The sequence below is a fragment of the Vicia villosa genome, linkage group LG5 (assembly GCF_029867415.1).
Source record: "Vicia villosa cultivar HV-30 ecotype Madison, WI linkage group LG5, Vvil1.0, whole genome shotgun sequence".
NCBI lineage: Eukaryota > Viridiplantae > Streptophyta > Magnoliopsida > Fabales > Fabaceae > Vicia > Vicia villosa.
Window position 1 is genome coordinate 49,973,588 of NC_081184.1, and position 16,533 is coordinate 49,990,120.

Here is a 16,533-nt window from a genome sequence, read left to right on the forward strand (position 1 = left end):
AGTAGACTGACTGAAGAACGCAACCCTCAAATCAGCCAAAAACCCTAAACTTTCAAATCACATCTTATTTTAGAATCAAACCTAGAAGAGCAAACGTAAATTTATTTATTTATTTTAATATGCAATAATTGAATTGAGTAGAAAGTTGTGAAACCACTTGTTTAATAACTTTTTTCTTTTGTTTCCTTTGATACATCAGGTGGAATTATATGAAGTGAATTTTTTTCAATATGTTACATCTCTAAATTCATTTGAATCTTACAAACTGAGGTGTACTTGATTTGAGTGGTACGTATAGTATACATATATGGTCTCACATGATGTTCTCTCACTCCACTTAATGAAGATATTAGACACAAAGATACAATAACAACAGAGCTTTATCTTATTACTCACTCCACTTAATGAAGATATTAGACACAAAGATACAATAAAAACAGGGTTATATATATATATATATATATATATATATATATATATATATATATATATATATATATATATATATATATATATATATATATATATATAAGTGGATTCAAAATTATATATATTATAAAATAATATTTTAAATTTCATAAAATTCACAAACTTACACATTTTTTAAAATCGTCTATAAGGAACCCAAAAACACTTGGCTGAGATGGTAAGAGTCTCTTTCAGCTTAACTAGGAATGACAATTGGACCCATCGCCAATGGGTACGCGCAAAAATTACTTATAATGGATATGGTAAAAACCTAGGTACGGGCATGAACAAGGACAATTACCCACCGAAATTAACTAGTATGGGCGCATGTACAGGTACCTTAGTACCCATCCTCGACACCCGCACAAATTATATTTACATTTTTTATTTATTAATATATACTCATGTATGCATGCTTATCAATTTCATTAAGTACACCTAAAAAAATTTGGGGAGAAAGGGTTACAAGAAACAAGAAAACCAGTTTTCTCTCAAGTCCTCTTTGAGCTTTGAACCCTTATTCCTTTATCATTTTTCCTCTCTTTGTCCAATTTTTATCTTCTGTGTCCACTCTAGTGTGTTTCCCTTTGATAGGCGTGCTTTTGGTGTGTTTGTTCCCTCTTTTGGTAAACTTTTCGTTTCTCTTCTCGCTGGCTTCCTTTCTTCAAGGTTTTCTTTACGAATCCCCCTCTCCATGATTCCCTGTGTCTTTCTGCTGTATTGTCCCTCCCCTTTTAGTTGTATTTCTCTGACCTTTATCCATTCTCCGGTATTCAGTATATCCTTGATGGGTCCGAGCTGCAAAACAACAAACACAAAGAAATCAAATAACTCAACGTTCATCCTTGTTGATTCTAAAACAACAACGAAATCTCAAGAAAACAAATCAACACTCAAGAAAGAGGAAAGATGGCTATTGGAAGAATAGAAAACTAGACAAGCATCCATATGCCGCAATTCCACAGTAGGAAACAACCAACTTCTCCAGTCATATGGCAGATCGTTCACATCACACAACTTCCAAATGCCCTAGCTTTGTGATGCATGAAGAAGAAGAAATACAAGAACCATACTATTAGCTGAAGATTTCGATAGACAAAGGAAGATTATGGTTGTGAAGGATATACCTCGAGGAAAGGCTTAAAACATGACTTGTGAAAGCCATTTGAAATACCCTTTATTGTGTAAAATGAGCTTTACCTTGTCGAACGAAGTTTGAGTGAAAAGTCTTCGAAGGCAAGGATAAAGGACTTGGAATATTTTCGGAGCATTTGGAAAGAAGGCTTCGACAACCATGTTGATTGAATTTTGGCTCCTCGAATGAAAGAAGATTTAAATTCAAATGATTTTTCTTATCCAAAAGGACATGTGAAAGTCTTAGAAGATTGAGGAGCATGCAAGCGAAAACATGGCATTCCGTTAGGAAAATGACGTTAGGGTCGACTTAGTATAAATTAAGGTCTTAGCGTTAGATTTTAGTGTGTTTCATTCTTACAACATATGAATTACCAATTCATGTTATTCGAATTACATTACATTTTATCAATTCGTATTTTCATTCAGTCAAGTCTTTTACTTTTCTTTATTGCTTTCGAATCAAAATATTTTATTCATTCATGCACTTTACTTTTACCTTTCAAACACATTTTTTCCCTTTTATTTAAAAACTAAACACAAAACCAAATCTAGAATGAACACAATTCAATCATCAGAATCTTGAAACTTAGACTATGTCATAGGATCAATCTAGTCGATCATGCAAGCAATCAATATATTCATTATTTTGAAGGACTAGTGGTTGTTTACGAATTTCCACCGTAAACAAATTGGCACGCCCAGTGAGACCGTGTCTAAATTTCGAGTCACAAATTCATTATTTGTGTTTTATTGCTTTATGTATACTATCATCTATTTGTGTAACATTGTTGTATGAGATTGAGGAGCGGAAAATTAGCCAACACCAACAAACAAATACCTAAACAAAGATACAGCAGGAAGATGGTTAACCTTCCAAACAATAATGCATAGCAAATTTCTCCCCCGATAGGAGGAAGCACGGTTGCTGCGACAACAACCGATGCCATACAAGTTAACTAGGGTACAATGGCCATTCCAACAAAAATGGTCTCGACGAAAATCCCTTCGACGACAGGACCAATGGCCACTCCCTCAAACACGCAGAGTATGCCAACCGTTTCCTCTGCAGCGATTCAGGGACAACCTTCAAATCCTAGACCTCAAGGATTCAATCTATCCATGCCATTAACCCATAGATTCTCGATTCCAATGTGAGACCCTCCATATGGCATGCCAACATCTTTTATGGAAAATTTACACAATAGTACATCCACATATACAAATCCTTTGATAATAATGTTCTCGCCTTTACAAGGATCGAGTTTTGGTATTAACCAGTCGAATCAAAACTTTCGAACACATAACTCGTTATCTCACTGAGGCTGGGGACATATCAAACCATGAGAACCTTCGAATAAAATACTTCCCCAGTTCGCTGACCAAAAACACGTTCACATGGTTTACCACCCTTGCACCAAACTCAATTCAAGAATGGCCTCGTTTGGAGAGGCTTTTCCATGAACAATTCTATATAGGCCAGTCAAAGATAAGCTTGAGGGAGTTAGAAAACATAAACCGAAAGTTTAGAGAACCTATAGATGAATACCTCAATAGATTCCACTTATTAAAGGAAAGGTGCTTTACCTAGATGGCTGTAAGAGGATTAGATTTCTCGATAAGAAAGAAATTAGATCCATATTATTTGAGAGATATGACTTAGTTGACAGATAGAGTTCGACAAGTGGAACGCCTAAAGGATGAAAAGGCCAAGGAAAATAGAAGCGACAAGAAAGAAATAGTGGCGTATATTGAAGTTGACGAAGGAGAACAAGAAATCTATGAAGATTCCTTGACCTTCGAAGAGGTTGAAATAGACCTAGCTGAATTAAAACAGGGGCCACCTTATCCTTGTAAAATGCTAACGCCTTTAAATGGGAAAAACTCCATCGAACCAGAGAAGAGCGATAAATTTCCTAGGAAAACATACACCTTCGATGTGACAAAGTGCGATGAAATTTTTGATCTCTTAGTAAAATACTGTCAGATGATAGTGCCACTTGGCGCTAAAATTCCCCTGGTAAACCAACGAAAGAAGAGATTTTTTTAGGATATAAGACCTCACAATGTTTTTATTTTCAGGGATCTTATTCAAAATGTTAACAAGGATGAGCGCCTCAAGTTCGGCAACAAGAGCAAGACTCAGTGGATGCCCGTCGCTGACACTAACTATGTTGAACCAGTGGATGTCAACATGGTAGAAATAGTTGAAGACAAAGTTGCTGAGGACTTTGTACTCGTCGATGCAAAGGAGGCTACTGAAAGCCTCACTAGCAATGTTGAAACCACTAACAATTGTGTTGTAGGTTCAGAGATGGTGAAGGCTATCGAGGGCCTTCGAGTCAAGTTTTAGGAGTTTAAGATTGATGAGAGTCCCAACCTGGAGGTTAACATGGTCGATATGAACTGAAATGTTGAGAAAAAGGTGGACAAAATGCAATCTATCTACCCTAAACCAGGCGAAAGTCTCCTTGACTTTCTTGTTCGTTGCCACAAAAAATAACTCCGAAGTCCTTATGTGCCCTTGGTGTAGCGCCGTCCATTATCGAAAGGCCTTAGAAGAGCTCGCGAGGGTCCAGTTTGCTCGAAGCAGGGGTCACTGGAGGGATACAAGGAGCACCTTTGTGTTCGACAAAAGGGGAGTTCCTCGAAGGCCTGACATCCCTATCCAAGGGAGAATCGAAGGGTAACTTTCAAGCCACCATCCAAAGCCCCAATTAATATATGGAAAATGCCAAACGAGAATAAAGGTAGTGGGCAGGAGAAGTGGAGAACTTTTGAAGTTGGAAAGGGATCTTCCATAACTTACAGAAAGAAGTTTCAAGTGTCGAAACAACAAGCTTACAAATCGGAAAATTATAAGGGTAAAAAGCCCATGACTAGGTCCCAACGGAGGAGACATCAAAGAATCAAGAAAGCCCAGCGAGAGATGTTGGGAAAATAAATGGGGGAATCAAGCAGCAATCTGATTCCTCCACCTGCTAAGATGGATGAAAAATTACCAGTAGGGAGAAAACTCTTTTCTCTAAAGAAAAAAAATGAATGAAAGGGTGGAGAAAGAAATTGATAATGAAGACATGTTAACTGATGACTTCAACTCTGAAGGCGAGTCTTCCCTTAACATCAATTGCAATGTCGTATCTGTCTTGCCATTTGAGTACGACTAGGTAATGGAGTTCAAAGAAAACAAAGAGACAGACGAAATGGAGATGACACAAGCCCGTGTGCTATTATGTGATGAACAATGGGGCCGTTGAGGAACAAAATATGTTCTTCGAGTGCCCTGATTTGGAAATGAAGACCCATTTGAATGAAGGAAAATCGCATCACAAAATGCAGCGGAAATTAAAATTTTCCTTTAATGATCCTTACAAATGGGCATGATCAGTGATAGAAATCATTACCTCTTATGGAGATTGAAACCTTTGATGCCGAATCGAAGGAGAGATCACAAGCGTTGATGAAGAACAACGTCTCTACTCAGTCCACACGAACAAATCCCTTCAGTCTCAGTGCTAGATGATTCGAATGAAGGCTTTGAGTGAGAGAGAAGAAAATACATTAGGGTTTCTCAGACCGAATTTTCATCAAGTGAAGTGCTTCAACACAAGGGTTCTATTTATATAACCACTTGTGTGAGCTACAAGCTAAAAGCCCAATTAAGGCTGCAAGCTAAAATCCCAATTAAGCCGTATATCACTTACACGCGTGGTACCTTACCACATTCTGAATTCACTTAAGCACAATGTACCTTACGGTGTTCCTTATTTACTATGTCTCTCATAAACCTATCCTTATGTGTGTGACCCTGTAGGTTTTTGCGACGTTGACAATTATATTAAATCAAACATTTAACATAATAAATAGTGAGCGGTGTAACACCCCAATTCTACCCAATGAATATTCGGTAATTATAACAAAAACCAGAGTTATTCAAAATTTTTATCAACAAATGAGATGTCACAATTCATCATTTAAATCATTTACGACATACACACCTTCACATAGATACATAGCACATATAATAAAAAACGGACAATTATGCTACGAAAATTCACATATTTTCAACAATTCACTACGTCACGACATTACAAACATCACAAAACAAAGAATATCGAATTACTCCCGGACACTCCTAATTTATTCCACTCCGCTAAATTAGTTCCGGCCTACTACTCATTTATTCCTGTTTACTATTTAATTGTTACTCGACTACTGTAAAAAATATGACGGTACTGCTACTTCTATCAATTTGCTCTGTTACTGTCAAATATATAAGCACTATTATATTTAAAATTTACTCTGCTATTGTCAAGGATTTATAACCATTACTTTACAAATTTTCTGATAAAGCTACGAGTCTGCTACTAACATTACTGCTACTGTTATTGTTCATTCATCCGCTATTGTATTTTTAATAAAGCTACTCCACTCTAGTGATTTAATTAAGTTAGTAATGTTTTACCCTGCATTCTAATTCCAACTGGTACTTAATTACACTCACACTGAGAAATGATACAAGTGCCTAATTAGTAACAGGAAAGGTAATGCAATAACACTAGGGACCCTCGTCCCCATACACCCATGCATGTCCCATAAGGGACTACTTACAACAAAGGGCGACCGCCCCACATTGCCGGGCCGCCCTCCCCACACAAAAAGTGGGGTCTTCCCACTTGCTTCAAGGGACTTCCATCCCATGTATATGGCCCCCGTCCCTTCATATTTTCCTTCCCCATTCCAATTTATATTTTCCTTCCGGTCTCAGTATTACTCAGCAATTCTAATCCCAGAAAAATTAATCATCACAACATCACTAATTCATTCACAGCACATACAATTATTCATCGATTAAGGTTCCAATTTCATCTAAATTCTCAGATAACACAGGAAATTCAAATACCACACATCAACAGTTTCCACATACCATTTCCAGAAAATTCACACAGTGACATCACATACACCAAAAATCATACCAACACATAGAGATAATATTAATCTCCTAAACCCCATATACGATTCATCACATCCCCGTTTATAGAGCAAGAACTCCACTCTTACCTTGTATTCGGAGTCTGCTCTAAAATTTCCGGTCGAATTCCAAGCTTCCGACTTCGCATAATTATTCTGCTTTCCTCTTCACAGCAAAGCTCACATATCTCTTTTTCCTCTTCTCTTCTGCAGTTCCCCGTATTCTCCAAAAGCTCTTAAAAACCCTTGTTTCTGTAGCAGCTATTCCAAAATAACTACTGATACTTAAAATTTCTCTTTTTATCAAATATAACCAATTAACACTATTCCTCTTAGTGGGCCTACATTCACACTTCTATTTTACTAACACCAACCAATCCAACTTAATTAAATAAATACTCAAATAAAATAAGATTATTCCTAATATTACTTCTCCGATTAAACAGACTAATTTAATCCGACTTTCCATTCAACCGCTCAAACGATATAATAATTCACTTACGTCCCTTAAATTAATTCCAATAAATTCCCAACTTCGACAATTTCCATCAATTGAATCCTTAATTAATTTAATTAACTAGTTATTTAAATTCGGGGCGTTACAAGCGGATCTAGCAACACATCACTGCTACCCAAGTCTCGAAAATGTCATGTGATATAAAAAAATCCTTCCCGTGATAATGCTTGTGTGTACAATTACCCTTTTGCCCTTATGTCTATATTGAACACAAGTCATAGACCGTGTCACCCTTGTCCATTTCAATATTGGACCCTTAGACATTTATCCTATTATGTAGGATCGGAAAATTCTATCTAGGTCACTCATATCCCTCAACATGCTTTGTGAAGTACCCATCAACTGTCTTTATGGTCATCCAGTTACGAACAACGTTTGATCAACTATAAAACACTTGACTCTACATCTAGGATCCGTAGTGGTTTCAGGTCGAAGGGTGGTATACCCCCCTTATCACCATGAGAATAACTTATGATACTTTGCATAACATTCTATGTAGTATTATCATAGCGGGTCAATCAAGTATAAATATTACTCCTAATATTTATACCTATGTCAAGACTTGATAACTCCTTATCCATGATGCATGAGATGTGATCATCAGTATATCTTCATAATAGTCTTGATGCTTTAATGTTATCCCGCTTCACAATAAAGCTCGACTATGGATACTTTAAGAATAGTGTTGTTATGTTTAATGGGATCTCAAGATTAAGTCTCACTTAACATTTCATTAAACAGACTAATTATTCTAGGACTTTATTATTTTGGAAAAACAAATATAATAAAGAAATGCCTTTTATTATTAATAAATAATTCGACCCGAGTACCAAAAGTATTGGCCTCTAGGGCTTACACCAATAATCTACTACTAGCACTAGAGCCAATCATGCATACCCCTAATACCCATAGATCTAGTATGGCCATCATGCTTTTGTTGCACAAGAGGCTTTGATAGCGGGCCAGCAACATTGTCAAGTGTAGGTATTGTGCATATCTTCACATCCCCTATCTATTATCTTTCGAAAGAGGTGATAGCGCCCGAGTATGTGTTTGGATCGTTGGTGAGATCTAGGATCCTTAGCTTGTGCAATAGCACCATTGTTGTCACAATAGAGATCAATGGAATCCACAATGCTAGGGATTATGCCAAGTTCGCTAATGAACTTCTTGATCCAAACAGACTCCTTTGCTGCATTTGAGGCAACAATGTACTCGGCCTCGATTGTAGAATCAGCAACTGTATCTTGCTTTGAACTTTTCCAGCTGATAGTGCCACCATTTAAGCAAAACACATAACGAGATTGCGATCTAAAGTTATCCTTATCTGTCTGGAAGCTAGCATCGGTGTATCCAATTACAGCAAGCTCTTCGTGACCTCCATATATCAAGAATGAGTCCTTAGTCTTTCTCAAGTATTTAAGGACATTCTTGACAGCCACCCAATGAGTATCACCGGGATCATATTGGTACCTACTCGTTGCACTTAAAGCATAAAAGACATCTGACCGAGTACATAACATGGCATACATGATAGATCCTATTGCTGATGCATATGGAATCTTATTCATGCGATCCCTTTCTTCCTTAGTTGAAGGGGATTGTGTTTTGGATATACACATGCCATGTTGCATAGGTATGAACCCTTTCTTGGAATCATGCACATTAAAGCGTCTCAGCACTTTGTCTATGTATGTACTCTGACTTAGGCCAAGAAGTTTTTGTGATCTATCTCTATAGATGCTGATTCCTAATATATAGGCTGCTTCACCTAGGTCCTTCATAGAAAAGCATTTCCTAGCCAAGTTTTCACTTGTTGCAAGGTAGGGACATCGTTTCCAATGAGTAATATGTAATCTACATATAATATCAAGAGGACGATCATGCTCCCACTAACCTTCTTGTAGACAGAAGGCTCATCTTCATTCTTGATGAATCCATATTGTTTTACTATTTCATCAAAACGAAGATTCCAGCTTCTGGAAGCTTGCTTCAATCCATAGATTGATTATTGTAGCTTGCATATCTTTTAGCCTTCTTCTGGTATGTCAAATCCTTCAGGTTATGTCATGTACACATCCTTAAGAAGGTTCCTATTAAGGAAAACAATCTTGACATCCATCTGCCATATTCCATAATCATGATATGTAGCAATAGCAAGTAAAATCTAAAGAGATTTAAGCATTGCAACTGGTGAAAAGGTTTCATCATAGTCCACCCCATGAATTTGCTTATATCCTTTAGCAACCAGTCTTGCCTTATAGGTATGTACCTTGCCATCCATGTCAGTCTTCTTTTTAAAGAACCACTTGCATCCTATAAGATTAACCCCTACAAAAGGCTCTACCAAGGTCCAAACCTGGTTTGTGTACATGGAATCCATTTCAAATTTCACGGCTTCTAGCCACTTCTCAAACTCAGGACCACTAATGGCCTCTTGGTAGATTTCAGGCTCATCTTGATCCATGAGCAATACATCACCTTGATCATTTATGAGATATCCATATCTCTCAGGTTGGTGATGTATCCTACTTAACCTACGTTGGCCTTGTTCTACTTGAGAAGGTTGCTCTTCCACAACTGCTTGTGTTTTTTGCTCTAATTCATCCATAGGTGTATCAATGCTTTCCTCCCACTGATTCCTTTGGAAATAAAGTCCTTTTCCAAGAAAACTTCAGTTTGAGCGACAAACACTTTTCCCTAAGAAGGATTATAGAATTAATATCCTCTTGTTTCTTTAAGATATCCCACAAATAAGCATTTGTAAGATATGGGCTCAAGCTTAGTTGAAATTTGTCGTTTCACATACACTTAGCAACCCCAAATCTTCATGTAAGACATATGGGGTTTCTTACCACTCCATAAATCATATGGTTTCTTCTCAACCTTTTTGGATGGAACACGCTTAAGTGTGTAAGCTGCTATCAATAGAGCATGTCCCTAAAAGGAGTTTGGAAGATAAGAGTGACTCATCATGGATCGGACCATGTCTAACAAGGTTCGATTTCTTCTCTCCAATACACCATTTCATTGTAGTGTTCCAGTGTTAGACGATAGGAATGGTCTAGAGGGGGGGTGAATAGACCACCTTTTTCGACTTAAGAAAATTTTAGCTTTTGAAACGTGACTTCCCTGAATCACTTAATCGTCTAAGAGCGATTATGTTATCGGGGACCGGATATGTGCACTAAACCGAACGGATGAAAATCTCAAGTGATGAATTACGTTTTAACGAATATATCAATTGTATCAATTGCACACTATATGGTATTTTACTCACAATGAACGTTTTCACTAAAATTTGAACAAAAATTTGATTGAGTAATTTTATCGAACACTTGGTGATCGATATTTTACCTAACCTTAGTTTTTGTTCAACAATGGAAATAAACGAAAGCAAAGGGAAACAAGATAAAGTAAAAACGATAAGGAACACGATATTTGTTTAGGCAGTTCCTCTATCGTCCTCGCAGGAGTACGTCTGCCCCTAATTTCAAATGAAATTAGGAAAGTTTTATTAGATTGCAAAATGTTTAACAAGGATAGAAAGTACCAATCACCAACTACACACATGCAGTAAAATTGAATACAATTCGATCCTCCCCTTGATTCAAGTTGAATCAAGTCAATGTCTATGATCTTCACCGATCAAGACCCCGATCATTCCTTTTTCAATCCTCCAATTGTAGCAAGTTTGTTGAGCGGATCTTCAATCCCTCAATCCCTTATGCACGGCTGAATTGATTACCAAAGCGAATCGATCGTCAAAAACCTTCGAACAAAATCTTTGATGAAGAAGGAAAAACCCTAAGGTTTTATACAAGAAACACCCTCAACAATCTTCACTCGAACAAGATGAATGTCTACCGTCGAATCTCGAACAAGACAAATATCTACCGTCGAACCTTATCAACACACGTTCCTTACTTCGATCGAGAAAGATAATTATGTGTGATTCTCGATCAATAAGCGAAAGGTTGAAGATGAGAAGAAGGTGAGTCAATCTTTCACGTTTCTTGTTAAAATGCTTGAGAATGATCACTTGAGTATTTATACCACATACAATGCATAGGCCAAAATGAAAACAGCAGAAAACCAAATTTATTAACGACAGGTCGACCTGCTCTCTGCATAGGTCGACCTATTGAATGTATTGCACCTGAAAATGAGCCATGTGTGACACTTGCGTCGACCTGAAGGGTCGGCGTGCGCATTCCCGTGGGTTCCCCAAAATGATATGCGTCGACCTAGTCACTCAATGCGTCGACGCATTTTGCTTTTTCATTTGAATTTCAAAGAGTGGATGCGTCGACCTGAAGAGTCAGCGTGCGCATACCCGAGATAACACAAAGTTCCATGCGTCGACCTATTCATGTGATGCGTCGACGCATTCAGCCCTTACATAGAATTTTTCAGAAGCAGCTTGCAGTAGGTCGACCTGTTGTATCTATGAGTCGACCTATTAGTGTCTTGTAGCCAAAAATACTTGTCTTGGTTGCATTTGCTCGGTTTCTAAGTTTCCACTTAAGTTGTAGTTGATTCACAATGATTTGACATCATGAAAACTACACCTTGCTCTCATATCCAGGAGGTGTGAGTTGGGATAGAATCCCACACTCTTTTAGATGGTCATAAAAATCTAGGCTTAAATTTTACCGCCTCGATCTGATCGAAGAACTTTAATATTCTTACCTAGTTGGTTTTGTACTTCATTCTTAAATTCCTTAAATTTTTCAAAGGACTCATATTTGTGTTTCATTAAATACACATAACCGTATCTACTAAAATCATCAGTAAATGTAATGAAGTATTGAAAACCTCCTCTGGCAGGCATGTTCAGTGGTCCACATACATCAGTATGTATGAGGCCCAAAAGATCATTAGCCCTTTCACCTTTTCCTGTGAATGGGTATTTTTTCATATTTCCAATTAAACAAGATATACATATCTCGTATAATTGATAATCAAAAGAGTCTAGTAGTCCATCTCTATGGAGTTTGAAAATGCGCTTCTAATTTATATGGCCTAAGCGACAATGCCAAAGGTAACTTGGATTTAACTCATTAGGTTTCATCCTCTTAGTATTAATTTTATAAATTGGCATTTCAAGATCAAGAACATACAATCCATTGTTCATTTGTGCAGTATCATAGAATACATCATTCAAATAAATAGAGCAACAACTATTCTTAATATGAATGAAATACCAGACTTGTCCAAACAAGAAATTAAAATAATATACCTGCTAATTGCAGGTACATAGTAACAATTCTCCAAATGAATTATTAAACCACTAGGTAAAGTTAATACATAAGTTCCAATGGCTAAAGCCGCAACCTTTGCTCCATTGCCAACTCGTGGATCAACTTCACCTTTTTCCAACTCTCTACTCCTTTGTAGCCCCTGCACATTGGTACAAATGTGAGAACCGCATCCAGTATCTAATACCCATGATGCAGATGTAGATAAATTTATTTATATAGCAAAAATACCTGAAGTTGAAGTCTCTACTCCATTTTTCTTATCTTCCAGGTACTTTGAGCAGTTTCTCTTCCAGTACCCGGTCTTACCACAGTGGAAGCAAGTTCCCTCCTTTGCTATACCTCCCTTAGGCTTCAGAGCAGGAGCAGTGGGTTTGGGTTTTGCAACTTCCTTGCTTTTCCCTTTTCCACCCTGCTAGGTGGAATTTTTGTTCTGCTTTTTCCCATTACTGACCATTAGAATGGAATTCCCTTTTGACTTCAGATTCTGCTCAGCGGTTCTTAACATACTTAGCAGTTTTGGAAGAATTTTGTTCATATCATTCATATTGAAATTAAGGACAACTTGAGTGAAGCTATCCGACAATGATTGCAACATTAAATCAGTCGCAATTTCTTTTTCGAGGGGAAATCCCAACTTCTCAAGGTTCTCCACATACCCAATCATCTTGAGTACATGGGAGGGGGGGGGGGGACCTACAGGGGTTCCCTCAGTTAACTTGCCTTGAAAAAGGGCTTTTGAAACTTCAAACCTCTCATGTCTGGCTTGCTCTTGATAGAGTGTCTTTAAATGTTAGATCATATCAAATGCTGCCATGTTCTCATGTTGCTTCTACAACTCCGAGTTCATGGTAGCCAGCATGAGGTAAGCAATTTCATTGGCATCATCGACATGCTTTTTATAAGCATCTCTTTCTGCCTTAAGAGCAGAACTAGGAGGTTCCTCTTCAGGAACAGGTGTCTCCAAGATATACAACTTTTTATCATGTTTGAGGACAATCCTCAGATTTCGGTGCCAATCTAAAAAGTTTTCCCCAGACAATTTTTCTTTGTAATAGATTGATCGCAAAATGTTGTTAGATGTGTTGGTTGTCATGGTAATCTACATGAAAAATGTGAAAATATAAGTATCATTAAAAACAACATATTCAATCAGGCCTTTAATTTAATATGCTCCCATTATTTTACTCAAAACAAATGACCCTCATCATTTGATTCGGAAAATCCCGTTAGAAGATTTCCTTGTGGGTCGAGATCCATATTTCACTTTGTTCTAAGTCAGCATTAGGCTGATTACACAAAAATTAGTTATTTAGGTAGGATCTCATTCCAATTGTATCTAATACAATTCTCGAATATTATCAGCTGGGTGAATAACTCCTTACTCTAATCCATCATATGGATCATTCCCAACTCTTGCTCCTAAACGTATATAATCTAATTATAATTTGTTAAGTTAAGTTTGACCCAGTGTTTTAGCAGTTGGATATTACATTTATCACATCGCACCTTACTAATATAGAATATGCACCCCGCGTTGGGTGAAACCTACATTGTTCGATACTAGTCTTGATGAGTGCTAAAATTTGGAAAGCATAAACTTAATATTTCCTTTTGAGGGAATTTTAATTAGTTTGATCTCAACGACTTATTTATCATATAAATCATCTCTCACATGGATCAACATACATTCACATGCATCAACATACATACAAAATGAAACAGTTATGGCCACTAGCGCAATTGTTCTCCCAAGCCAATGAGAGAACCTAAGCTAAACCTAAGAACGATCTATGCTTCTCCAAGCTAGATCTCCAAGGTTGTCCTCCTTTGATCTTGTATTTTTCTTTTTCTTCATAACATTACATTAAATTAAAGAATGCTCGTTTTACATACGAGGGAGTGAGATGAGAAAAGAAGTTACATTAAGAGATTAAAAGAGAGGCACGACATGCAGGTCGTATTTTAAAATCCCAAAACAAAATAAAGAAAAACTAAGGCCATAAATGATCACCACAAGACAACAATAATAAATATATTTTATTCTTATCAATTTAAATTCCATTAATTAAATAAATCAATTTAATTTCAATAATTGATCACACTACGCAGAGTTAGCCGGGGGTTCTGCTGCCCGGTCAATTCATTTGAAATCGGCATCATTTTCGCATCAACACTTGGTGCAGATCCATAAACATTAAGTCACAACTCTTGTGCCGTCACAACCCTAATTGCATAACTCTTCGTCAGCATAACCCTTGTACCGTCATGAAACCTAATGCAGTAATTTCATACCGTCAAACACATTGCAATTGAAAATTCCTTATGATTGATCGACATGCCATTGCTTCACCATATTAACGTCGGATTCCAAAGCAAATGAACAATTATCGCTCTAAAGAATAACAATCATTACGTGATTGAATGGACGAAATAAAACCAGTATATCCAATATACCATTTGCACCAGAATTACTTATATCACATATAAAATTTGATCGATCATATGTGTATAACTTATGGATGTTCAATGATCCGAAGCATAGTCAACATCTAATCATCCAAATCATACACAACATGATGCCAAAATTTAATTACCCTTTTTATTTAATTCAATCCGTGTTTTAATCGGATTAATACATAAACAACAGAAAATAAACAACTATCAAATTCATGGTTTTGTAAGTGGCTCTGATACCACTGAAGGAAAATCACATCACAAAACGCAGCGGAAATTAAAATTTTCCTTTAGTGATCCTTACGAATGGGCATGATCAGTGATAGAAACCGTTAACTCTTGTGGCGATTGAAACCTTTGAAGCCAAATCGAAGGAGCTATCACGAGCGTTGATGAAGAAAACGCCTCTACTCAGTCCACACGAATAGATCCGTTCAGTCTTAGTGCTAGCTAATCCGAATGAAGGCTTTGAGTGAGAGAGAAGAAAATACGTCTATGGTTTCTCAGACATAATTTTCATCAAGTGAAATGCTTCATCACAAGGGTTCTATTTATAGAACCACTTGTGTGGGCTACAAGCTAAAAGCCCAATTAAGGCTGCAAGCTAAAAGCCCAATTAAGCCATATATCTCTTAAACGCGTGGTACCTTACCACATTCCGAATTCACTTAAGTTCACTGTACCTTATGGTGTTCCTTATTCCGTCTCTCATCAACTTGTCCTTATGTGTGTGACCCTGTAGGTTTTCGCGACGTTGGCAATTATATTAAATCACACATTTAACATGATAAACAATGAGCGATATCTAGCAACACAACATTTCTAACCAAGTCACAAAAATGTCATGTGATCTGACAAAAACCTTTCCGTGATAATGCTTTTGAGTACAATTACCCTTTTGCCCTTATGTCTATATTGAACACAAGGCATAGACCGTGTCACCCTTGCCCAGTTCAATATTGGGCCCTTAGACATTTATCCTATTATGCAGGATGGGCAAATTCCATCTAGGTCATTCATGTACCTTGTGAGGACCTGATTTTATTAGTTCCTTTATTATTTATTTTATTAGGTGTTTATTTTACTATTTATTATTTTGTGTGATAAATTGATTATTTGGTGTGTTTTGTGATTATTTGAATATGTGTGATATTTGAATAATTAGATAGAAGTGATAATATTAGTAAATTAGCTAATGGGCCTAATTAATTAGAAAGAGTAGTTGGGTGTGTTAAGCCCAATATCACAAAATAGAGTTAGCAGAGATTTGTGAGAGAAAACCTAATTACAAGAAAAGAAGAGAAAGATAGAAAGAAGAGAAAGGAGGCTAAAGAGTAGAGAAAAGAGAAAGAGGGGAATCTTGAAGAAGAGGGACAAAAGATTCAAGGTAAACCCCAAATCTACCCAACATTTATAATAAAATCAGAGTGCTAAGAAGTCCAAACAACATGAGGTATTACATTTCAAATACAAAACAACCACATAAAAGCTCATTATAACAAATACATAACACATATAAACTGGGAGTAACTCATAATACGCAATTAGCCTTCAAAACATATCAAATTTAATAGAAACACAATGCAGCAGAATTGACAACTCATAAACTTCAAATGGTAGCATCTTTATCCAACTTAGAAACAACAAAATTAAACTTCTCCTTAAACAATTCAAGAATTCAACTTAAACATAAAAAAACAAAACACGCGTCAAACCCCCCACGAG

The 16,533-nt window shown here is 36.8% G+C and overlaps 1 protein-coding gene across 1 annotated transcript; it reads right to left on the reverse strand.

The window, feature by feature from the left end:
• Nucleotides 1–8,064: 8,064 nt before the first annotated feature.
• On the reverse strand, nt 8,065–13,018 carry LOC131604637 (uncharacterized). Its single transcript, XM_058877068.1, has 5 exons — nt 12,806–13,018; nt 12,333–12,493; nt 9,363–9,732; nt 9,166–9,257; nt 8,065–8,947 (listed from the first exon to the last, which is right to left on the reverse strand). Exons 1-5 carry the CDS (start codon nt 13,016–13,018, stop codon nt 8,065–8,067), a joined length of 1,719 nt encoding a protein of 572 aa, XP_058733051.1.
• Between the last annotated feature and the right edge of the window lie 3,515 nt (nt 13,019–16,533).

Bases quoted from the DNA above. Each gene is read 5' to 3' on its own strand.
- LOC131604637 (XM_058877068.1), bottom strand. From the start codon at position 13,018: ATGATTGGGTATGTGGAGAACCTTGAGAAGTTGGGATTTCCCCTCGAA. The intron at 9,258-9,362 runs GTACATACCTAT...AAATCTCTTTAG, and splicing joins AGACTGACATGGATGGCAAG to ATTTTACTTGCTATTGCTAC. The intron at 8,948-9,165 runs GTACATGACATA...TATTATATGTAG, and splicing joins AGGAACCTTCTTAAGGATGT to ATTACATATTACTCATTGGA.